General features: G+C 39.0%; 1 protein-coding gene across 4 annotated transcripts in view; it reads right to left on the bottom strand.

Moving 5' to 3' along the window:
• The window catches only part of UBE3D (ubiquitin protein ligase E3D), a 194,178-nt gene that overhangs the window by 120,051 nt on the left and 48,288 nt on the right, over nucleotides 1-25,839 (bottom strand). For 3 of the 4 annotated variants that reach the window (XM_032275421.1, XM_032275417.1, XM_032275419.1), the window contains exon 8: nucleotides 22,734-22,897. In XM_032275421.1, coding sequence (XP_032131312.1) covers nucleotides 22,734-22,897 — 164 coding nt within the window. Of the gene's footprint in view, nucleotides 1-17,502; nucleotides 17,611-22,733; nucleotides 22,898-25,839 lie in introns of those variants that run through there. The other variant, XM_032275420.1, reaches the window with a different exon arrangement.

Here is a 25,839-nt window from a genome sequence, read left to right as displayed (position 1 = left end):
CAAGGATCTAGAAATAGAAATACCATTTTACCCAGCAATCCCACTACTGAGTATAAACCCAAGAGATTATAAACTGTTCTATTATAAAGAAACATGCACACGTATGTTCACTGCAGCACTGTTTACAACAGCAAAGACCTGGAACAAACCAAATGCCCATCAAGGATACACTGGATAAAGAAAATGTGGCATATAGACACCATGGAATACAATGCAGCCATAAAAAAGGATTAGTTCATGCCCTGTACAGGGACATGGATGAAGCTGGAAATCATCATTCTCAGAAAACTGACATAAGAACAGAAAACCAAACACTGCATGTTCTCACTCATAAGTGGGTGTTGAACAATATGAACACATGGACACAGGGAGGGGAACATCATACACCAGGGCCTGTTGGGGAGCAGAGGGGATAGGGGAGGGATAGCAGGGGGTGGGAGGATTGGGGAAGGATAACAGGAGAAATACCTAATGTAGATGACTGGGGGGTGGATACAGAAAACCATCATGGCATGTATATACCTATGAAACAATCCTGCATGAGCTACACATGTAACCCAGAACTTAAAGTATTTAAAAAAAAAAAAAAAGTATTCTCCAGCAAAATAACCCCTATCTAGAGTAAACACACTTCAAAAAGTTAATTTAAAAAACAAAAAGAAATTGTTGCAGAGGTGCACACGAAGGCATGTGCAAAGGTCTTCACTGCAGAATTGAATCAAATAAAAATTAAAAATAATTTTAATAGAATAAATCATAAAATACTTATGGAATATAGGTTTGAAGAATGAGATAAATCTATATGAACTGAGAAGACATAATGTTGTGTGAAAAATAAATTGCAAAAGGACACTATGGTATATGATCTTATTTATCTTAAAAAAAGAAAAAAAAACACAATAGTTTTTGTATATACTTCTGGGGGTATATATAAATATATGTATACGTTTAGGTAAAAGGTCTGGCAAGATACACAGAGTCCTCAATACAGTGGTTACACAGATGGGAGTGAAATTAGAAATGGTAGTCTAGGGATTTGAACTTGACCTTGTGATCTGAAATTATTTTACAAGGAGAATGCCATCACCATTTATTTACTGGGAGAATTAGGAATGATTAATTTTTTTAAATAAGGGAGACAGTTTTCTCTGACATGGAGAGAAAATCACAAGAGTAAGGTTCTGGCAGTTCATACTGTGCAGTGAGGCAGAGGGTATTCCACGGAGTATGGCGTTACTGCTAGAGGTCTTTGGCCTGAAGCCTTGCCTAGGTCCCTGGGACAAGCAGTTCCTCCCACAGTGGCTGTTACAGTAGCAGCTAGACTTAACAGTGGGAACTCCAATAATGAAATGGTCCTTTTATTTTGCTTTGCAATAGAGGTGCATGCACCTGGAGGGCTCTTACAGCCATTGGGATAAAAAGTCCCCAAGTGATAATGAAAGAAACTGACTTCTTCCCTCTACTCCAGCTGACTTTAGGATTCAAAGATCATTTTTCAACCCCAAAGTCTAAAATAAAAGCAGAACCAACCAGGAACACTGCAGTTGCTTTACATGACAAATGTCAAACTAAAACTCTGGCAGACACTAAAGATTATGCACCTTTTTCGTTATACTTGTTATCTCACATTAGGCCAATACATTTCCTTACAAAATGAGATTACAAAACTCATAAGGAAAATCTTGAAGGAAATTTAACTCAGGGCATGTGCCTGAATGAGTGCTAAAACTCCAATAAGGGATTAGAGTTTTTCTTAATATATTTTAAGGGGATCATTTCCCATCAATAATCTTCAGAATTAAAAAAAAAATTTGTAAGAAGCTTCATCTATATAATTAAAAGCTTTCTCTTCTACCAGATCTAAGTTTCGGTAAGTGATTAAAAGCTACAGCTGCTTTCCAACTGTTAAGTCATTAAAACAGGCCATATAGAATCTATAGTCCATCACTATAATAATATTTAATACAAGAGTTACACAGTACTCTTTGCATGGGGACAATCAAACTTTAACCCTGATGAACTCAACTGTCTGTTTCTCTGTGCTAGTGCTTAGTAGAAGATAAGCTGGAAAAAGTCACAGCATAAGAAAGGTTAATATCACTATGAATTTGTGATTATGAACCTCAAATGGGCAATGAACAATGCCTACCAATTCCACACATCTCTGGTCAACTCACTCATCACCTCTCCAAATGATCATTTTAAATCTTTTCCATTCTCCTCAAACCTGCAACTCTCCACTACCCTCATCCCTTTTCCCTCTTGTGCCTCCTCCCCCTTGACTTCTATCTTACAAAACAGAAGCCATCAGAGGACAAGCATTTCATCTTCTTAAAACCCAATATGCAAATCTATTCCATCCACTCTAACACTAATCTCCTTCTGTCCTGTTACAAAATGGAAGCTATCCTGCTCCTGAGGCTGGTTGTTCTATCAGAGCTTGAGATACCAGAACTTTCCATCTTGTCCTGGAATCCTGCCTTATCAGTCATTCCTTCTTTTTCATGTGTAATCAACCTCTTCTCAACAGCAACCTTTCCTGTTGGCATTTTTATTTTCTGAGACAGGGTCTTATTCTGTCATCCAGGTTGGAGTGCAGTGGCACAATCTCGGTTCATGGCAGCCTCACCTGTCGGGTTCAGGCAGTTCTCCTGTCTCAGCCTCCCAAAGAGGTTGGGACTATAGATGCACACCACCACACCCGGCTAATTTTTGTATTTTTAGTAGAGACAGGGTTTCACCACATTGGCCAGGCTGGTCTCGAACTTCTGACCTCAAGTGATCCACCCACCCCAGCTTCCCAAAGTGCTGGGATTATAGGCATGAGCCACTGCGCCCGGTCCCCTGTTGGCTTTTAGATAGACTAAAGTGACTCTAACCCTACCTGCCTACCTTAAGTAGCTTCCCATCCCCTTCCTCTCTCTTCTGCCCTTCACAGTCAAACTTCTTGAAACAGTTGTACACACTTATTATCTCTCATATCACCTCTCACTCATTGTTCACCTATTCCAACCTAGCTCCCATCCCAAGAACCCGACAAGATAATTCCTGCTAAAGTCACTAATAACCTTTGTAATCTACATCCAATGCATGTTTTACATTCAACATCTTACCTGACCTCTCTTTCAGCAGCATTTGATCACTTTCTCCTTCTTAAAGCAGTTTCCTCCTTTAGCTTCTAAAAAGCAACAATGCTGTTTCCTTCTGTCTCACCAATTCTCTCTCTCCTTTCCAGACTCACTCTGCTTTAGCCTATAAATGTGGGAGTTCTTCACTGCTCTGTCTTCTCTTTTCCTAAATTGTCTTACCCATGTCTTTGGCTTCAATTATGACCAATATGCAGATGGCTCACAAATTTACAGATCCACACCCAACCTTGCATTTGAACCCCAGGTGTATATATTAACATTATGATTGCTATTTCCTCTTGAAAAACTCAAATGTACCTCAAACTCAACATGTACAAAACTGAACCAATTATCTTCTCCCAACACTTTATCTTCTTCCAGTGTTATCTATCCCAGCATATAGTGGCCCATTCCCCAAATCCAATCAATCACCAAGTACTGCAATTTTACTTACTAAGTATCTCTCAAATCTATCGCAGCTACCATCATCCAGGTCCAAACTATAATAATTTCTCTTAAGCTACTGCAATAGCTTCCTATCTGATCTACCCAAATCCAACTGTTCTTTAGATGGCTTCCAGAATAATCTTTCTGAAGCTTAAATTAAACCACCTCTTCCTTCTCTCTGGATAAAATGTTCAATCAGTTCTTATTGTTCTTTGGATAAAGACCAAATTTTTTCAAGTTCCTTTGGGACCCTGAGATGGTTTGTCTCTTGCCTACTGTATGCCTGCTGCTCTCTCTCTCTCTCTCTCTCTATTGCAGCCACCTCCTTCTTGTCACTATGCTGCCTCCCACCCCTTGCCTCGAAGCTCCTTACACAGTAAACTCCTTCTCATCCTTCAGCCAGCAGTCAAGCATCAATTCTTTTTTTTTTTTTGAGACACAGTCTCGCTCTTGTTGCCCAGGCTGGAGTGCAATGGTGCGATCTCGGCTCACCATAACCTCCGCCTCCCGGGTTCAAGCGATTCTCCTGCCTCAGCCTCCCACGTAGATGGAACTACAGGCATGTGTCACCACATCTGGCTAATTTTATATTTTTAGTAGAGACGGGGGTTTCTCCATGTCGGTTGGGCTGGTCTCAAAATCCCAACCTCAGGTGATCTGCCCACCTCAGCCTCCCAAAGTGCTGGGCGTGAGCCACTGCACCCAGCCTAAGCATCAATTCTTCATGGACTCCTATCCTGACCCAGTTGGTCTCTCTCTGATTTGCTCTCATAGCACCATTTATCTCTTCATCACAGCACTGATCAGTTTGCAATTGTGCATTTATTTATTTTTCCTGCTAGACTGTAATAAGTCTGTGATTCAAGGCACAAGGTCTCTTTTAGTTCAATATTAAATTCCTAATACCTAGCGCAAGACTATACATTTAATAAGTATTTGCTAAATGAATGAATCAATGACCTTCTCTAATTTCTGAGGTTGAACACTTTTTTATTAACTGCCCAAATTCTATGGATTCTTAAAATTCAGCTTCTTTTGTCTAGTTTCATTGAAGATGCCTTCTCCCTTTACATCTAAATTTCCTATGGCAGTCTTGTAGGATGTATCCTTAGCTTTAGTTTCTCTCTATTTCACCTCTTACTACACAAAATTGACAAGATGCTGGGTAACATCTTCTTACAGGCAATCAAGATGGTAATAGGAGAGAGGAAGGAAAGAAAGGAAGGAAAAAGAGATTGTACAAGGAAAGGGAAGCTTGAGGCCACCCCATCTGAGGATGTTTGGCCTGGAGAGAGTAGCAGGTTATCTGAGTAACTGAAGAGCTATCACATTCAAAAATTAGCAGCTCTGGAAGAGTCACTGGGAGGCAGATTTCTCTCAAATGAAAAGACGACCATTCTAACAATTAGAACTTCAGTGTAGTTGTTTTCTAAGTCATAACTTTGCCATAGCCCAGTGGATTCAAGCACAATCTGGTGAAACGCATATCATAGATTCTTTAATATTACCTCGTATCGCAGTGGTTCTTAATATTTTTTCAGCTGTGGAACCCTTTCTTCCAAAAATCCCCCTTGAATATGGACTAATATTTGAAAGAGATAAATGTGAGTATCCTTACAGTAGGTGGCTGACCTTCCACCCCACCCTCCCAAGTCCTCTAGGAGCCACATACTCTCCTATTAGCTAGAATCTGCTATATGAACATGTGCATGCTTTCCCTCCCCAGCTCTTTTCAGTTTTTCCTGGAGTAGAAGTGGACGGGGGACAGTAATTCCTGCCTTTTTTTCTATTTTCTTTAATTCAGCAAACGAATACTATTCGTCATGAAAACCTGTTCTGTAACTGCTGTGGTCTGAATGTTTGTGCCCTCTCCAAAAGTCATTTTGAGACTTAACTCCCAATGCAACAGTATTAGACCAGGATGGGTCTGCCCTCATGGAGATGAGATTAGCACCTTTTAAAAGAGTTTGTAGGGGCTAGCTGGGCCCTTTTGCCCTTGTATCCCTTCCATCATGTAAGGATATAGCAACAAGGCACCATCTTGGAAGCAGAGACGGGGCCCTCACCAGACATTAGACCTGCTGGCACTTTGATCTTAGACTTCCCAGCCTCCAGAATCCGGATTGACACATTTCTGTTGTTTATAAATTACCTAGTCTCAGATATTTCATTATAACAGCACAAGAGACTAAGATATTAGCATTTATATCGATTTTGGTCTTTTGAATAAATTCTGGGGGTATATTTACCATGTTGCCTTGACTTGACCATAAGTTCCTTTTTGGCAAAATCTTTGTTCTCCTGCTTTGAAATCACTTATTAAGACAGTACCAAGTATAGCTGGAGGTAATATAAAAAAGAGAAAAAAGAAAAACTTAATCCTTTCTCATATGAAAGGTTAAGATAACTACTTCAGGTCTGACTCATAAACTATCTCATATACAATTAAAAAACACAGAGCAGAGAAAAAAAATTTTTTTATACAGATTCCCCTTCTATCCTCTACCCAGTCCCCGTCCCTAAGCCCTTTTTATTCTCACAGGTCATGATTATACTTGTTTCATCTTCTTTCATCAGAAAAAGGAAATCATATTCTCCTCAAAGAAGCAATCTCAAGATAATAACTGCTTTTCATAGGAAACCTGGAATGTCTAGGGAAAAAAGCTCACTTTTATTATGTCTTATTTTCTTTCTCTTCTTTTATGATTACTAATGGATTCAAGGATAGTAAAGGAATTTCAAATAAAATAAGTTTTAGTTTAGGCCATTGTACAGTCATGTGTCACTTAACAACATGGATGCGTCCTGAAAAATGCATTATTAGGCAATTTCGTCTTTGTGTGAACATAATGGAGTATACTCAAACAAACCTAAGTGATATAGTCTATTACTCCTAGGCTACAGACCCACAATGCACATTACTGTACTGAATACTGTGGGCAATGCTAAAACGATGGTAATTATTTATGTATCTAAACATATCTAAACACAGAAAAGGTACAGGAAAGATAGAGTATCATAATCTTATGGGACCACTGCCACACATGCAGTCTGTCACTGCAATGTCACTGTGTAGTTCATGGCTGCACTTACAATTTTAAAGGAGACATTTGCCATTTACAAATGAAAAAAATACATGCTTAATCTGCTTAATGAGATTTTGGTGATAACATAATAACAAATATGGGAAAAGTGATTTCAAATGATGCATTTATAATTTTTCATAAGCACCTAACTACTTCTCTGTATCTTTAGACTAATTTCCCTTCAATAGACTCCTATTCTAAGGAGCTAAGGCATTGGGTGTCTAAAGAAAATCACATTTGTACCCATAACTTCTGATCTAACATAAGATATGAATATACTGTAAATCAGAAGTTTCTGCTATTGATGTTACAGGTTAAGAGACATAAATTTCACTGAATATAGTATAGTACACAGTATATTTTGGGGAGTAATCAAAAGTCCAACACATTCTAAACTACCAGGAGAGCTTCTCTGGAGGAAAAAATTCATAGTGGCCTTTTCAGATGTCCTAATATTTTATGGTGAGAGACTACATGATACAATGAAAAGCACTGAATTTGAAATCAGGACAACCCAACCCTAATTCTAGTTTTGTCAGTAACATACTGACTACCTGAAGTTATTTCTCTTTTTGGTCTTCAGATTTCTCAGTTGTAAACTGTAAGACTTAAACACGCATTTTAAGTTTATCCTATGCTGCAAAGTCGATGTTCCCAATTAGGATGCACTGACAATGTCACCTTGTGACTCCTAAATGGGAAGTGGAATAAACACTTAGTTGAGATTGTTTAATAACGCACTCTTTAGGGTTTGGTGACACTTGTCAATTCATTCATTCATTTATTCTAGCATCATGTTCACACTATTCAAATAAGTTAACATAAAGTGTTTTAGCAGGTTACATAGCTATTAAGTAATAGTCTTAGATTCTGCTGTATACAAAATCAGCATAATTAACCTTTGTTTGCTTTGTTTTTAATGAACCAAAAAGACAATTTCCTCTAAATATTCTCAAAACAACCTAATTTTATTTTCAAAGTTATTTCAGGCAATGACAGTCTCTGCCACATCAGGTGCAGAGTATCAGAATTAAGCAGAATTTGGCAATGATATCTTGGAAATGACACTAAAAGCACAGGCAACAAAAGCAAAAATAGACAAATGGGGCTATCTTACACTTAAAAACCTTTGTGCATCAAAAGACACAATGGGCAAAGTGAAAAGGCAACCTCCAGAATGACAGAACTTATTTGTAAATCATATATCTGATGAAGGATTAATATCCAGAATAGAATGCATTCATGCAACTTAACAACAAATTAAAAGGACTTGATTAAAAGGGGCAAAAGACTTAAACAGACATTTCTCTAAAGATGTTATACAAATAACCAACAAACATGAAAGGATGCTCAGTATCACTAATCATCAGAAAAATGCAAATTAAACCACAGTGATATCATCTCATATCCATTAGATGGCTACTATTGACAACAACAACAACAACAACAAAAAACCAGAATAGCAAGCGCTAGGAAGGATGTCAAGAAATAGGACTGCTTGTGTACTTTTGATAGGATTGTAAAATGCTTCAACTGCTATAAAAGACAGTATGAAGGTTCCTCAAATAATTAAAAATAGAACTATCATATAATCCAGCAAACCCACTTCTAGGCATATATCCAAAAGAATTGAGACTGAGCATGGTGGCTCATGCACGCAGTCTCAGCACTTAGGAAGGCTGAGGCTGGAGGACCACTTGAGACCAGGGGTTCAAGACCAGCCTGGGCTACATAGTAAGATGCTGTCTCTGTTTTTTTTTTTTTTTTTTTTTTCCTAATTAAAAGAAAAAAAAAGAGAGGAACTGCAAAGAGGGCTTCAAAGATGTATTTGTACACCAACGTTCACAGCAGTGCTATGCAAAATAGCCAAGAGGTAGAAGCAACCCAAATGTCCATTGACAGATGAAAGGATAAACAAAACGTGATATATACATACCGTGGAATGGTATTCAGCCTTGAAAAGGATGGAAATCCTGTCACATACTACTATGTGAATGAAACTAGAGGACATCATGCTAAATGAAATAAGCTAGTCACAAGAAAACAAACACTAAGATTCTACTTACACAAGATATCAAAAAGTAGTCAATGTTGGCTGGGCACGGTGGCTTACACCTGTAATCCCAAGATATTGGGAGGCCAGGGTGAGTGGATCACTTGAGGCCAAGAGTTCGAGACCAGCCTGGCCAATATGGTGAAACCCCTTCTCTACTAAAAATACAAAAATTAACCAGGCATGATGGCTCATGTCTGTAATCCCAGCTACTGGGAGGCTGAGGCAGGAGAATTGCTTAAAACTGGGAGGCAGAGGTTGCAGTGTGCCAAGATAGTGTCACTGCACTCTAGCCTGGATGACACAGTGAGACTCTGGCTCAAAAACAAACAAACAAAAAGCAGTCGATGTTATGGACTGAATCACATCCCTTCAAATTAATAAGTTGAAGCCCTAACCCCAATATCTCTGTATTTGGAGATAGACCCCGGATGTCCCTGTATTTGGAAACACGACTCCAATGTCCCTGTATTTGGAGACAAAAGATCATTAAAATTAAATGAGGTCCAGAATTTCATAAGGCTGCTATTCTTACCAGAAGAGAGACACAGGAGATCTCTCTCTCCTTTGACATGTGCAAGAGGGAAAGCAATGTGAGGACACAGAGAGAAGGCAGCCATTTACAAGCCTCACCAGAAACCAACCCTTGATCTTGGACTTTTAGCCTCTAAAATTAGACTTTTAGCCTTCAGAAAAAAATCAATGTCTGCTGTTTAAGGCATAGTCTGTGGTATTTTGTTATGGCAGCTCTAGCCAACTATAACATAGTTAAATTCACAGAAGTAGAAAGTAGAATGGTGGTTACTGGAGGTTGGGGTGAGTGGGAAAGAGGGCTGTGGTTTAATGAGTATGGAGTTTCAGATTTGCAAGATAAAAATGTTCTGGAGATCTGTTTCACAACAATAGAGTATATTTAACACCACTGAAATGTACACTTAAAAATTGTTAAAATAGTAAATTTTGTGTTATATGTTTTTAAACACAATTTTAAAAATTAAGTAAAGTTTCAATTTTCCTGCTGAAATAAAGAAAAAATAAGAAAACACTACTTTACAAGTAAAGACAACTACTAATACTATTCTAGGAGTCTGGACTATATGTGGGTGTGGTTACATGTGTTTTTATTTCATTGGAAAAAATCCAGTTTTTAAACTATCTTAAACTAAAACAGCACGTCTATTTTGGAGGCAATATTTAGCAATATGTAGCAAAAGAAACCAAATTAGTTTATACAATTTAGTCTCTATATTCTACTAAAGCTAGGGATAAATATAACATTTCATCATCGTTTTTCCCTCAATATATTTTGTGAGAAAATGCTAATAATAATAGTTGAATGTAGAATTGTTCTTCCCAGCTCAAATTTTCACATTCCTAAGTTAGATACTTTATTCTTTGAAAAACATGGGAAGAACCACTACCAATACCAATACTAGGATTGCAACTTATAAAGTGTAGAGAATTCAATTTCAGCTTAAATAAAAAACACTTCTTTACTTTCGCTAATATATTCTGTTAAGTCTTTTTGTCCTAAAAATACAAATACAAGGAGCTTGGTAACTATGAAATTCCTCACAAACATTTAATAAAAACAAATCTATTCTTCCTATTTCCCTTACATAAAAAGAGAGTTGTGACATAAAGATTTATGTTTTGTCACTTATTCTGTTTATCTTAATATAGTTAATGAGGGTTATATTTAATAGAAATTTTGGCTCACTGGGTGCAATGGCTCATGACTATAATCCCAACATTTTGGGAGGTTGAGGTGGGTGAATCACTTGAGCCCAGCAGTTTGAGACATGTCTGGGCAACACGGCAAAACACCATCTCTATAAAATATACAAAAAGTAGCTGGGTGTGATGGTGTGCACCTATAATCCCAGCTATTTGGAAGGCTGAGGTGGGAGGATCGCTTGAGCCCAGAAGGTTGAGGCTGCAGTGAGCTGAGATTTCACTACACTACACTCCAGCCTGGGTGATCACCAGAGTGAGAACCTGTCTCAAAAAGAGTAAAAAATAAAAGAAAAAAGAAATTTTGGCTCATGTGATAGTAAGATTTTCTTATTTGCTGGCCTAAATACAATTTCAAGAAAATTATGGGCTATGTAACATACAGAGTGAAGAGGCAGACACAGTTTGATTTCAGATGTCTTGATTAGAGTTTCTCAAATTTGGCACTTCTGGCATTTGGGTTGAAAAATCCTTTGTTGCGGGGGTTCTCCTGTGTACCGTAGGATGCTTAAGAGCATCCTTATTTACTAGACACCAGTAGTTCTCCAAGTTGTGACAACTAAAAATGTCTCCAGACGTTGCCAAATGTTTCCTGCAAGGCTAAATTACTCCCAGTCTAGAGCATATGAGGCCACAGGTGAACTGATGAATTGGCAGACTTAACTACAGAAGTTAATATAGAGTCTAAAGCCAAAAAGTTAATATTTAACATCTAAATGTTGATACACAAACTAAAAAATGTGATATATAAAATAAATTATTTCCCCAATACAAAAATGGAGCAGTAAAAAAAAACAATGGTGCTCACCAAGATGTGAAACTCTGGGTGGAGTAGGCAGGAGGGGAGGAGGATGGAAAGCAATACACTTCAAAGTGTTGAGAGAGATGAGTGTCTATTGCTAGAAAGAAGGAACACTCTAAAAATATTACATGCCACTTTTGTGTATGCTTAAGAAAACAAAACCATAGTTACATTTGCTATTTTCCTCTTTTAGACTACCATCTGGCAATCCACACTTCCACTAGATAAAAGTTCTAGCCAATTGGACTAAAATAGTTAATACATCACCCTATGTGCCAAAAATATGCCAGGAAGTCTACAGCTTGTTCAGTCACGCCCAAAAAGAAAGACACTAACGTCCTTAAATAGCAAAGTAAGTAACTCACAGCATGTTTACCTACTTCTCTTTCTACCTTGGGAGCAGAGAGTCAAACAGTAGTAGGAGAAAAATACAACAAAAGTAGTTATATGCAACAGGCAAACTAAAGTAACCAAACTAATTTATTAGATGTCAACTTGTCCCGAAGACATCTGGAGTTTAAAAAAATCTACTAACCAAATATAATAGAACACATATGACTATGGTCACGATATTTCCAGTGTCAGAGGAATCTATTAAGAATGAGTGAAGTAATGAGGCAGGTGCATCAAATACTTAAAATACTCTTCAAGAAAGGAAAGGTAAAGATTCTACATATAATGAATACAAAAATCATCTAAATAACCACTTTCTTTTAATTAATACTTAAAAGTTATCAAAAGACAAACTGGTACATCCATGCTAATATATCCTTTGAGTTCTCTCTCACTAATCCATACAGGCAGGCTACGGTAACAAGAACCTACAGTTACCAATAGATAAACAATGATTATCAAATATGACAAAGATAAGCAGAAAACCATGCACCACTACATAAACATTAATTGTATGGGTTGGGTACTTTTCTAAGTACTCATCTAGGTGAGCAAGACAGAGATGGCCCCGGTTCACGTGGAGTTTACATTTCACGGCAGGAATTCTAGCGAAATAATCAAACATTTGGGAAAAGCACCACCATAAAAGAGAGGTACGAAACTCAACCTTTGTTTTCAGAAGCAGAAAAGCCAACGCTCAAGGAAAACGTTAGTAGATAAAACACAAGACTTTAAGTAAAAATATTCTCAGAGATTGAGTGAATACTGTATCTGTAAAAAGAGATTATGACATAAGAGAAAAGTTTGAGTGAACGCTCACCTTTAAACACATCTGTATAAAATCTTAGAAAGCCAAGGATAAAAAGAAAATCTTAAAGGTTTTTAGAGAGACAGAATAGGTATAATACATTTTCAGATATTCACGAATTAACTATAAAGTTAAAAGAACTATTAAAACGTATACTTCATCAAGTTAAAAAATAAAAAAAAAGAATACTGAGTGAAAAAAATGACAAAAAGACAACATATCAAATAATACCATATCTTTTTAAGGAAGTATTTATAATAAAGATACAAAACATTCATGGTCATGATGCCTGAGAGTAGACAAATGGAAGAGAGCTTCAGCTTAATTTGGCTTAATACTTCTTTAAGAAGAAACATAACCATCACATCATCAGAATCACAAAGAATCTCAACGTAGGGAAGGGAGGTGGTTAGGGAGGCAGCAAGAAGACAAATATAAATCTCTAAGTCTTTTCTTGTTCTAGTGAAGAGTATGAATACTAATTAAATTTAAATATTGACAGTTAAAAAAAGAGTAAATTTAAATGTGTATTAAAATTTTAAGGTTAATTACAAACAATCATTTTGAAATAAATAAAAAAGTTATGTTTTACTTCCAAATCATCAGAGGAAAGAAATGACACAGAGAAAGCAACCAATCTAAAAGAGAGCAAACTATGTCCAACTACATCAAAATCATAACAAATGTGAATTAGTTAAATTCACTTTTAAAATAGAAGGACTCTCCTACTGGAGCTTTAAACTATCCAGCTATACACAGTTCATAAGGTATATCTTAATGCAATATACACTTAATTAAAAGACAGAAAACAGGTGAAAATAAACACAAAAAGAAAAAATCAACAATTTTTAAAAAGTAAATACAGCAATATTAACATCAGGAGAGACAGAACTAATAGGACATATTATACACACACACACACATATACACATATACATACATACATACAAACATAAAGGGAAGTTTATTGAGGAGTATTAACTCACATGATCAAAAGGTCCAACAATAGGCGTCCGTAAGCTGAGGAGCAAGGAAGCTAGTCCAAGTTCCAAAGCTTAAAAACTTAAAAACTCGGGAGCCCAATGTTCGAGGGCAAGAAGCATCCAACACAACAGAAAGATGGAGACTGGAAGTCTAAACCACTCTAGTTTTTTTATGTTTTTCTGCCTGTTTTATATTCTGGCCACACTGGCAGCTGATTAGATGGTGCCCACCCCGATTAAGGGTGTATCTGCCTTTTCCAGCCCACTGACTTAAAGGTTAATCTCTTCTGGCAACACCCTCATAGATACACCCAGAATCAATACTTTACATCCAATCAAGTTTATACTTAGTATTAAGCATCACAAGTTGACCCCTTGTCAACTTGACCCCACACACATGTCCTGAGATCATGCATAATCTTCAAATAAAGACAATAAGAAGGTCATAATTACACCTAACATAATACAACTATCCTTTGTACAACTGGAAATGTACCAATCCCCAACCCTCTATTAATAAAGTTAACAATACTTAAATGCTGATATGAAGTCAATAAATCTTATGCCACATGATAAGGGAAAAAGGAAATACTCCTGACACTTAGAATCCTCATTTCTGCAACTGGTCACCTGTTCATAGCTGGTATTCATGACTACCTTCTTCTACTATCCATCCTGTATTCCCTTTGCCTTCAGCAAGCACCTCAGCAGGTTGTGTTTTTCCCCCCCCCCCCAGGTAGAGTGACCCAAACCTTTATTTCTGAAGGGTCTGGGTCATTTGTAGTCCTGCCTGGGTTGGGCTGTTGCAGTCTCCTGTATACATGCATACACTTCCTCACCTTGTTGTAGAGTAGTAGACCGATTTCATTTGGATAGTCCAGGTCAATCACCCCAGCCAATACCCCAGTCTTAGCCTGTTGACATAAAGGTAGGAGCCCAAAGTGTCCAGGTGGCAATCTTAACGCCCAGTTTAAGAAATCATCGTTGTGTCTCCTGGTGGCAGCCTTCCTCCCTCTGGAACTACAACCTCTAAGCCAGTGGAAAGTAATGTTGCAGGAAGAGGAAGCAAAAATTTTGCTAGTGGATGGATCACTAGGAGTGATGGTAAGTGGTGACACTTCCACTTCTACCCCTCCATTCCTGGATCTGTGAGTCTTGGCTATGTGAGAAACAGTACCATACATTGGACACTCATTCAGAGTATACACAGCCTTCTGGAGAATTTTGCCCTGGCCCTGCAAAGTATCGTCTCCTACTTGGCATTGTGACTTCAAAAGGCCATTCCACCGTTCTATCAATCCAGCTGCTTCAGGATGATGGGGAATACAGTAAGATCAGTGAATTTCATGAGCATGAGCCCACTACTGCATTTCTTTAGCCATTAAGTGAGTGCTTTTGTCAGAGGCAATACTGTGTGGAATACCATGATGGTGGATAGGGCATTCCATGAGTTCATATATGGTAGTCTTGCAGAAGTATTGTGTGTAGGACAGGCAAACCCATATCCAAAGTTTCTTTTCCACTGAGGACAAACCTCTGCCCTTTCCATGATGGAGTAGGTTCAACATAATCAACCTGCCACCAAGCAGCTAGCTGATCACCCCCAAAAATGGTGCCATATTGAGGGCTCAGTGTTGGTCTCTGCTGCTGGCAGATTGGGCATTCAGCAGTGACCATAGCCAGGTCAGCCTCTGTAAGTGAACGTCCATGTTGCTGAGCCTATGCATAACCTCCATCCCTGCCACCATGGCCACTTTGTTAATGGTCCCATTGGGCAATGACACAGGTGGCTGGGGAGAGACACTGAGCACTATTCACAGAATGAATCATCCTCTCCACTTGATTATTAAAATGCTCCTCTGCTGAGGTCACCCTTTGGTTAGCACTCACATGGGATACAAAATCTTCAGTTTTCAACCACTTAGAGATGTCCATCTATGTACCTCTTTCCCAAATTTCTTTGTCACCAATCTTCCAATCATGCTTCTTCCAAGTCACTGACCATCTAGCCAAATGATTGGCTACAGCCCATAAATCAGTATATAATCACACATCTGGCCATTTCTCTTTCCAAGAAAAGTGCCCTGCTCGAAGTTCTGCCCACTGGGAAGATTTCCCTTGGCCACTGTTCTTCAGGAATGTCCTAGAAAAGGGCTTTAGTACTGCAGTTGTCCGCTTTCAGGTGGCATCTGCATATCATGCACAGCCATCTGTAAACCAGGCCCTTGTCTTCTCTTCCTCTGTCAACAGATCATAGGAAACTCCCAATGAGGCCATCAGTGCAGGCCGGGGAAGATGGGGCAGGGTAGCAGGAGTGGAGACCATGGGCACTTGAGCTACTTCATCATGTAACTTACTTGAACCTTCAGGATCTACTCAAGCTCAATCATGTATGTGTCACTTCCATTTGATGATGGAAAGCTGCTGTGCATGCCCCACTTTATGGCTAGATGGGTCAGAATGCACCCGGTTCACAATAGGAAGTTCAGGTCGCATGCTGACTTGATGACTCATAGTCAAATGTTCAGTTTCCATTAAAGCCCAGTAATAGGCCAAAAGCTGTCTCTCAAAAAGGAGAGTAGTTATCTGTAGAAGATGGCAGGGCCTTGCTCCAAAATCCCAGAGGCCTTTGTTGTGACCTATGGAGGCCTGCCAAAGACTCCAAACAGCATCCCCATCTGCCACTGACAGCTTAAGCACCACTGGATCTGCTGGGTCATATGGTCCAAGTGGCAGAGCAGCTTGCATAACAGCCAGGACCTGTGGCAGAGCCTTCTCTTGTTCTGGACCCCACTCAAAACTGACTGCCTTCGTTCATGGGCCCATTGGGCCATGACAGGGATGGCTGGTGAAAGAGATTGAGAATGAGTCATCCTATTCAGTTGATTATTAAAATCCTCCCCTGCTGAGGTCACCCATTGGTGAGGTCTCACATGGGATACAAATATCTTCACAGTTTTTCACCCCTCAGAGAGGTCCATCCACATACCTCTTCTCCAAATTTCTTTGTCACCAATTTTCCAATCATGCTTCTTCCAAGTGTTTGACTATCCAGCCAACCGTTAGCCACAGCCCATGAATCACTATATAATCACACACCTGGCCATATCTCCTTCCATGCAAGGTGTACTGCTCAAAGTTCTGCCCACTGGGAAGATTTCCCTTCACTGCTGTTCTTCAGGGATGTCCTAGGATTGGGCTATAGTGCTGCAGCTGTCCACTTTTAGGTGGTACCTGCCTATCGTGCAGAACCATTTGTGAACTAGGCCCTAGTCTTCTCTTCCTCTGTCAACTAATCATAGGGAACTCCCCAAGAAGCCATTGGTGCAGGCTGGGGGAGAGAAGGCAAGGTGGCAGGAGTGGAAACCATAGGCATTTGAGCCACTTCCTCATGTAACTTACTTGTGCTTTCAGGACCTGCTCAAGCCCAGTCATGCATATACTACTCCCATTTGATGATGGGATGATGCTGTGCAAGACCACTTTATAGCTAGATGGGTCAGAAAGCACCCAGTTCATGACAGGCAGTTCAAGTCACATGGTGACTTGAAGATCCACAGTCAGTCGTTCAGTTTTCACCAAAGCCCAGTAACAGGCTAAGAGCTGTCTCTCAAAAAGAGAATAATTATCTGCAGAAGATAGCAGGGCCTTGCTCCAAAATCCTAGAGGCCTTCACTGTGATTCACTTATGGGGCCTGCCAAACAGCATCCCTAACTGCCACTAATACCTCAAGTACCATCATCTGCTGGGTCATATGGCCCGAGTGGCAGAGGAGCTTGTACAGCAGCCTGGACCTGTTGCAGAGCCTTCTCTGGTTCTAGACCTCTCTCAAAACTGGCAGCCTTTTGGATAACTCAATAAATGGGCCAGAGTAACACACCCAAGTGAGGAATGTGTTGCCTCCAAAATCCTAATAGGCCTACTAGGCGTTGTGCCTCTTTCTTGGTTGTAGGAGGGGCCAAATGCAGCAACTTATCCCTCACCTTAGAAGGAATATCTCAGCAGGCCCCACACCACTGGACCCCTGGAAATTTTACTGAGGTAGAAGGTCCCTGAATTTATTTCCCATCCTCTGGCATGCAAATGTCTCACCAAAAAGTCTAGTGTGTTTACTAGTTCTTGCCTACTGGATCCAATCAGCATCATGTCATCAGTGTAAAAGACCAGTGTGATATCTTGAGGAAGGAAAAAGTAATCAGGGTCTCTCCAAATAGGATTATGACACAGACAGAGAATTGATATACCCCTGAGGTAGGACAATAAAGACATATTGCTAGCCTTGCCAGCTGAAGGCAAATTGCTTCTTATGGGCCTTATGGACAGGAATGAAGAAAAAGGCATTTGCCAAATCAATGACTGCATACCAAGTATCAGGAAATGTGTTAATTTGCTCAAGCAATGAAACCACAACTGGTACTTCAGTTGCAATTGGAGTCACCACTTGGTTAAGCTTAGGATAATCCACTGTCATTCTCCAAGACCCATCAGTCTTCTGCAAAGGCCAAATAAGAGGGCTGAACAGGGATGTGGTGGGAATCACCACCCCCGTATCTCTCAAGTCCTTGATGGTGATACTAATTTTCACAGTACTTCCAGGGATGCAATATTGTTTTTGATTTACTATTTCTCTAGGTAGAGGCAGCTCTAAGGGTTTCCATTTGGCCTTTCCCACCATTATAGCCCTCACCCTACCAGTCAGGAAACCAATGAGGGGGTTCTGCCAGCTGTTAAGTATGTCTATGCCTTCTGGCACTGGGAAAATTACCACAGGATGCGTCCAGGGACCCAATGGACCCGCTAGAAGTCAGACCTGAGCTAAAACTCCAACAAATACCTTACCTCCATAAGCCACTATTTTAACTTGAGGACCACAATGATGTTTTCAGTCCCTTGGACTAAACGTCAGCTCAGAGCCAGTGTCCAGTAGTCTCTGAAATGTCTGATCATTTCCCTTTCCCCATTGCACAGTTAGCCTGGTAAAAGGCTGGAGGTCTTCTTGGGGAAGGATGGGAGAAAGATTCACAGCATAAACTGTCGGTAGTGTAGTGGGGTCCTTCCTCAAGGGGACCCAGCCTCCCCTTCATTCAAGGGGTTCTGGGTCTGTAAACTGGCTCAAGTCTGAAAATCGATTGAGGGACTGTGATTCTTTGCCTTTACAATTCAAATTAGTCTGGAAGTTTTCTGCTTATACAAATTAAGTAAGAATACAGTAGGCTTCCTATCAATTTCACTTCTAGAAACATCGTGATTAATTAGCCAATGCCAGAGCTCTACACAAGTCAGATTATTCTGATTGCTGCTTTGTCTCTGCTCTATTACGGTAGCTATGCCTACCTTGCCTTTGACAGCTGAGTGCCACCACTTGGCCCCTGCCACCTTGAGATGCAATTATTCCCATAGTATTTAAATTTTGTAGTTGAGTGACTACAGTTCCCACTGTTAAGATCTGACATACAGAGAAGAGCAGTTACAGGTCTCTTCAAAGATGCAGGTGGTGCCTTCACAAATCTATTTCACCAGGCATTGCTCAAGGGTATAGCTTCTGGACTCTTCCAGCTGGGATGAGTAGGTCTAAAGTGACTAATTCGCTCCACTACCCCAATCTCCCTAAGCCTTTGGATCCTTTCCTCTACATTAAACCAAGGGAAATCAGGCATTTCCAGCTCACTCACAGTGAGCCATTTTTGATCTATATTTCAGCAAACCAAGCAAATAAACTATTAGAACCTTTTGTAACTCCCAAAGCTGCAACATTAAATGCAGAGTCCCTACTTAGTGGGCTCAAATCAATAAATTCAGACTGATCCAACTCTATGTTCCTTCCACCATTATCCCACACCATTAATATCCATTCCCATGCCTGTTTTCCATATTTCTTTTTATATACATTAGAAAACTCAAGTAGTTCTTTTCCAGTGTAGCACACTACCTTACGGGTCACACTCTCATCCTCACCTCTAGGGGCCCATGGGTACTTGTCTAGTTATAGGTCTAGAAGCAAACAAGGGAGTTGGGGGTGGCTCCTGAGGAAAATCGTCATGATCTTGCCTGGCAACTGCCTCGGGGAGGCTATCACTGTTGCCTCAGGCAGCATGGGGTTTATCTCCTCAGTCAAAGGGAGAAAAGATGATGGTAGCATGGGTCCGGGAGGGGATGTTGCCACTACTAGGGTCGAGGATGCTGTTTCTTCTGGCAAAAAATGTTCATTGGAGTTTACATGCCCAGTGTCCTCAACTTCATCAGAGTCCTCCCAGACATCCCCATTCCAAGTTGCAGGGTCCCATTTTTTTTTCCAATTAATGCCCTCACTTTAATTGGAATGCCTCACCAGTAAACACCTGGTGAGACTGTGCCTGCATTTTTCATTGCAGGTCAGCCACTCGCATGATAAAAGCTTGTGTCTGATTTTCCACAATTTCAGCTCTTTCTCTACAGGAGATAGGACCCTTAGAGCAACCTTAGCAGATTTGAGGCTCGGTATCTGTTTCTGAAGCTGAGAGTTAGAATCTCTGAGTTCATTGTTTTCTTTCATCACTTTGTCCAGTGAACTTAGGAGGAATCAACCAACTTCATCATGTTCCTTAGTTCTCCACATACAGTCAAAGGCATTATGTATAGAGACACTAAACTCCTTGACTCACATGAGCAGTGAATCAGGAGTGTCAAACAGATTTATTTTGCATAACTCTCTAAACAGTCCATGCCAAGAACTATCAGTGTTTTCCATGCTATCAGAAGTAGAGTCCTTACCATCTTTGGGTGTAATCATATCAAGCAGCCAACTCCAGAAACCTCAAAACCAACAAATGAACTCCATCCTTAATATTCTGTTCCTCTAGAACCACTCCTGGCATCAAAATCTGAATTAGTCAGGGTTCTCTAGAGGGACAGAACTAATAGGATATATGTAAATATATATATATCTAAATCTTTATATATATACATATAAATCTTCATATATATAAAGATATATGTATAAATGTTCATGTATACAAATATATAAATATATATATATCTATACACACACACACACACACACAAAAGATTGTATTAACCCACGTGATCTCAAGATTCTGCAACAGGATGTTTGCAAGCTGAGGAGCAAGGAAACCAGTCCAAGTCTCAATGATGAACTTGGAATGCAATATTCATGGGCGAGAAGCATCCAGCACTGGAGAAAGAAGTAGACTGGGAGGCTAAGCCAGTATAGTCTTTTCATGTTTTTCTGCCTGCTCTATGGTCCAGCCACACTGGCAGCTGATTAGATGGTGCCTATCCAGATTAAGGGTTGGTCTCCCTTTCCCAGCCCACTGACTCAAATATTAATCTCCTTTGGCAACACCTTCACGGACACACCCAGGATCAATACTTTGCATCCTTCAAGCTAAGCTAGTTGACATTTAATATTAACCATTAGAGCAAGTTAGAATGAAAGAAAAACTAGCATTAAATTGAAGAAGAGCAAAATCTCCTATTGATAGTATATTCAATTAGTTGTCATGCCACAAACTTTTACTTATTTAATAACACAGTGTTACAATACATAATGTGAAAACCGGTATCAAAACAGAAGAAAATTAAATAATCATAATGTGAGATTCAACATACCTGTCACAAAAATCCACATTTCAATAAACAGAAAAGGTAAATATAAAGGACTTTAATAAATTTAATGATATAAACCTAAATATATAAAAGTGCGTATACACACACACACACACACACACACACACACACATACACACACACACACACATACACACACACACCAACAAAGAATATAATCAGCTTAGTTGTTGACTATAAGGGCACCAAAAATAAAAAATATAAAAAAACCCAAACCCTCTAAAAGAGCCTCAAAAGCATAAAACTGAGGCCCATCCTTTGAACATGCCTCAACAAAATATAAGGATAGTGTCAAGTAAATCTGTTTCCTTTAGAATCACATCAGATTGGCAAAAATCTAAATGGCAATTTGGGTGAGAATGCAGAAAAATGGGCATTTATAAAAACTTCAGGTGGGAGTATAAATTCATGATGGCTTTTTACAAAACAATTTGATATTACCTCTCAAAATTTTAAATGTCCATACCCTTTGACTCAATAATTGTCCCTCTAGAAACTCCTCTAATATAAAAAACTTATAATCAGAAAACAGATATATGAGTACAACACTAATAACAGCAAAAAGGTAATAAACCAAATATCCATTAAAAGAAAAATGGCTAAATAATTTATAGTACCTTTATTTCATAAAATTTCAAGCATATTTTAACTAATTATGTTTAGGTGCAAAATGAATAGAAAAAGAAGTGGAAGAATACACAACAAACTTTTTACTTCTAGAGAGGGATATGATGGAGAACTTTTACATTTAACTTTATAAATGTTTTTAGTGTTTGAATCTTTAATGACTGGTACTACTTGCATAAGAAACACAATTTTTTTCAATGTCTTATTTACTTTCCAGAAAAAGACTAAGATCCTTCCATTCTTAGGACAAATTTGATCAAACCCATCTCAGAGTACAGGAGAAGTACAAACTTTGAATCTGTTTCCATAAAAATACTTGCTGTTTCCTTTTCTGGGAATGATCTTCCATCAGATATGGCTCACCACTTCACTTCCTTCAAGTTACCTGCTTAAATTTCACCTAATCTGAGGGACCTTCCCTGACTTTGCAATATAAGATGACAACATCCTACACCCATCCTACCACTCACCAACTACCTTAGCTTGCTTCATTTTTCACTAGAGTAATTTACTACCAGTGTCTTAGTGTGCTTATCTTTAAAATGTGGGTGATAATAGTATCTACCACAGAGGTTGTTGTTAGGCTTAAATGAACTACAAGTTCTTAGATGAGTGCCTCACACATAGTAAGGGACATATGAGTCTGTTTTGTTTATGGTCTGCCTTCCCCCTGTTAGAATAACAATGCTAAGAGGTACGGCCTGTGTTTTGTTCATTATTGTATCCTGATGCCTGGAAAGTAATTATTTGTAAATATTCATCACTGTTGAAGTCTGATTTAGTACTGCAGCCATATGTACAGACAGCTTATATTACAAGAAAATAAAAACAATAATTTCTGGTAAAAGCAAGCTTTCTGCATATTAACATGAATCATCTGTAATGATGTGACCTATTTGAAACATATAATATTTAGCAGTATGGCTCCCAGAAGCTTCAAGTAGGGGAATGGTATAGCGGCATTTAATTCATTAATTTCTTAACACCAACATAGCAACAGAAGCTAAAACATAATATGGAATGAGAAAACAAATGTACAACTTACTTTTCATTCCTGCTTTTGATGCATGGCTGGTAGAGGACCTTGACAGCACTCCAGGCAGAACCAGAATGTGCTTTCAATGTGTCTTCCAACAAGGGGAATGCTTTGATATATTTGGAATTTCTCAAAGATTCAATCAGCAAACAGTCTGAATTTAAAAGCCATAGCTAAAGATGTGAAGAGAAAGTCCAAGTATAAGAATATTGTCACCTTATCCGTATCTTATGACCTCTCAAAAAAAAAAAGTCTATGAAAACACCAGAAAAAATAAATATGACAATCATGTACATAATTTTAAAGTGGTGTAGGCCTTTCAAAATATAACATTTGGTAGAGCAACTGACATAAAGTTAAAACAAAAAAAAAAGACAACTGACTTGGAGAAAATAATACATATATAACAAAGTTATTATCTATAATATACAGAGCTTCAATAAAGGGGTAAAATAGCCCAAGAAAAATACAGGCGAAGAATAGGAACAGAATAGAAGAAATAAATGATAAACACGTATTAGAATCTTAATGTAACTAATAAATGCAAAAATTTTGCCACCAATTTTCACTTATCAGATTGGCAAATATAAAAGGATTGATAACATCCAGTTCAGAAAAGGGGTTTGAAGTCAGCATCCCATAAACTGCTGGTGGGAGAGTGTTTAGGGATTTGGATGCGCATGATTCACTGTGAGAATACTCACAGGAGAAAGGAAGTGAAGGAAATGGGATAAGGCAGGGGAAAGAGCTAGTTAAGGATATAGAATTATCTGGAGTCGGGTTTCAGCCTGATCCATGGGGGATTTCTACAGCATGAATCCCACCTACAGAGTTTGTTCTACCTTGAGATAAGTGTTCCTCGCTTTCTGTGTCCCAGGATCAAATCACTGGCAGTGGGCTGACCAAGGTGGGGTGAGTCAGGGAGGTGGGACTGTGGTAGACAGGTAACATCTATGCAAGGCAACACCTGTCATCTAAAGAGGAAGTCTGTGGAGAAGGGGGCAGCTGTGAGCCATAATCAGCCAACATTGTCAGCAGCTGGGAATGGGTGCGCCAACCCAGCATGGGGTCTGGGTGGCTCACCAAAAATGCCCACTGTAAGGATAAACTAGTACAAGTTTTTTGGAAGGTGATAATCATGAGTTTCAAATATATAAATTATATAAATTTATAAGTTTCAAATATATAAATTATAATACTATATTAAAGAGGCATTTCTAAAGAAATACTAAAATATACAGGCAATAATTATTTTCATTGCAGTTCAGTCTTAGCCTTATAGCAGAATACCAGTAATTAAAGAGCCAGACCTATATTTAAACTAATAAAAACTATCCTCATGATACATAATGTGAAGCAAGCAAGTTGCAGAAAAACACTAATCATGTAATACTGTCTTTGTTTTTTTTTTGTTTTTGTTTTTGTTTTTGTTTTTTTACAAATAGGCAAACACCTGGGAGTGTGCCTATACATAGTTGTATATGGAAAGAATAAAAACAATGGAGTACACATATCAGACTGTTAATACTGATTGCCCCTGAATAGTATGACATAGTAAGGCAGGAAAGGGAAAAACCTTTATGTTCTTCGTGTTGCCTGAATGTGTTTCCAAAATATTTTACTTTTATAAAAAAGAAAAATATAAATACATGTTAGAAAGTTTAAGAAGTTCCTATTCCTGATTTTCAACTTGAAAACTTACAATAAAAGAAAAACTAAAACTGCTATCTGATAACTGTGAGGTATATTTAGTACCAACATCAGTCAGAAAATATTTTAGGTTTTCATAGAAACCATCTGCATTTAGAAGAGCATGGGGTCCCCATAATGGATGGCCAGCTACAGAGTCACATCTACCAGCAACCTCAGGCCCTTCCCTCCTTTTTGTTACCATGTTTCCCTATTACCTTTTAAGTTTCATGAAGGCATTTGTATTCTACCTTGAGCACCTGGAACAGTGTCTTTCAAATAAGAAATGCTCCATACATGTTTACTGGTTGAATAAAATAGATGTAGAAGCAGAGAGGATAATTGGGCCATGATACTTGGTTATCCATATAAATGCCCCAAATTTGTTTCTGCAGGACACTTTTTATATTTTTTTTATTGCATTTTAGGTTTTGGGGTACATGTGAAGAACATGCAGGATTGTTGCATAGGTACACATGTGGCAGTGTGATTTGCTGCCTTCCTCCCCATCACCTATATCTGGCATTTCTCCCCATGCTATCTCTCCCCAACTCCCCACCCCTCACTGACCCTCCCCTATTTCCCCCCAACAGACCCAAGTGTGTAGTGCCCCCTCCCTGTGTCCATGTGTTCTCATTGTTCAACACCCGCCTATGAGTGAGAACATGCGGTGTTTGATCTTCTGCTCTTGTGTCAGTTTGCTGAGAATGATGCTTTCCAGGTTCATCCATGTCCCTACAAAGGACAAAAACTCATCATTTTTGGTGGCTGCATAATATTTCACGGTGTATATGTGCCACATTTTCCCTGTCCAGTCTATCATTGATTGGCATTTGGGTTGGTTCCAGGTCTTTGCTATTCTAAACAGTGCTGCAATGAACATTGGTGTGCACGTGTCCTTACAATAGAACGATTTATAATCCTTACATTATTTTTAATAGAGGCAGTGTAATATTAGATTCTAGTGGTACATGCTGGGATGATTGTTAGCCACAGAACCTCTTCCTCAAAAACTGCCACTGATTCTCAAATATCACAGAATCAGAGGCATTTATTTTCAAATATCACAGAATCAGAGGCATTTAAAAACAACAGAAGGCCAGGCTTGGTGGCTCATGCCTGTAATCCCACTATAATCCCAACAGTTTGGGTAGGCCCAAGCGGGAGGACAACCTCAGCCCAGGAGTTCGAGACCAGCCTGAGTAACATAGCGAGACCCCATCTCTACAAAAAATTTTTAAAATTGCCTGAGAATGGTGGAGTACGCCTCGAGTCTCAGTTATTTGGGAGGAAACTGAGTGGGGAGGATTGCTTTAGCCTGGGAAGTCAAGGCTGTGGTAAGCCATAATCATGTCACTGCACCCCAGCCTGTGTGATATTAAGACCTTGTCTCAAAAGACAAAAAACAAACAGGAGCAATAGAACA

The sequence above is a fragment of the Sapajus apella genome, unplaced genomic scaffold, assembly GCF_009761245.1.
Source record: "Sapajus apella isolate SASKATOON/1434 unplaced genomic scaffold, GSC_monkey_1.0 scaffold6, whole genome shotgun sequence".
Classification (NCBI taxonomy): domain Eukaryota; kingdom Metazoa; phylum Chordata; class Mammalia; order Primates; family Cebidae; genus Sapajus; species Sapajus apella.
This window is presented reverse-complemented; position numbering and strand designations above follow the sequence as displayed.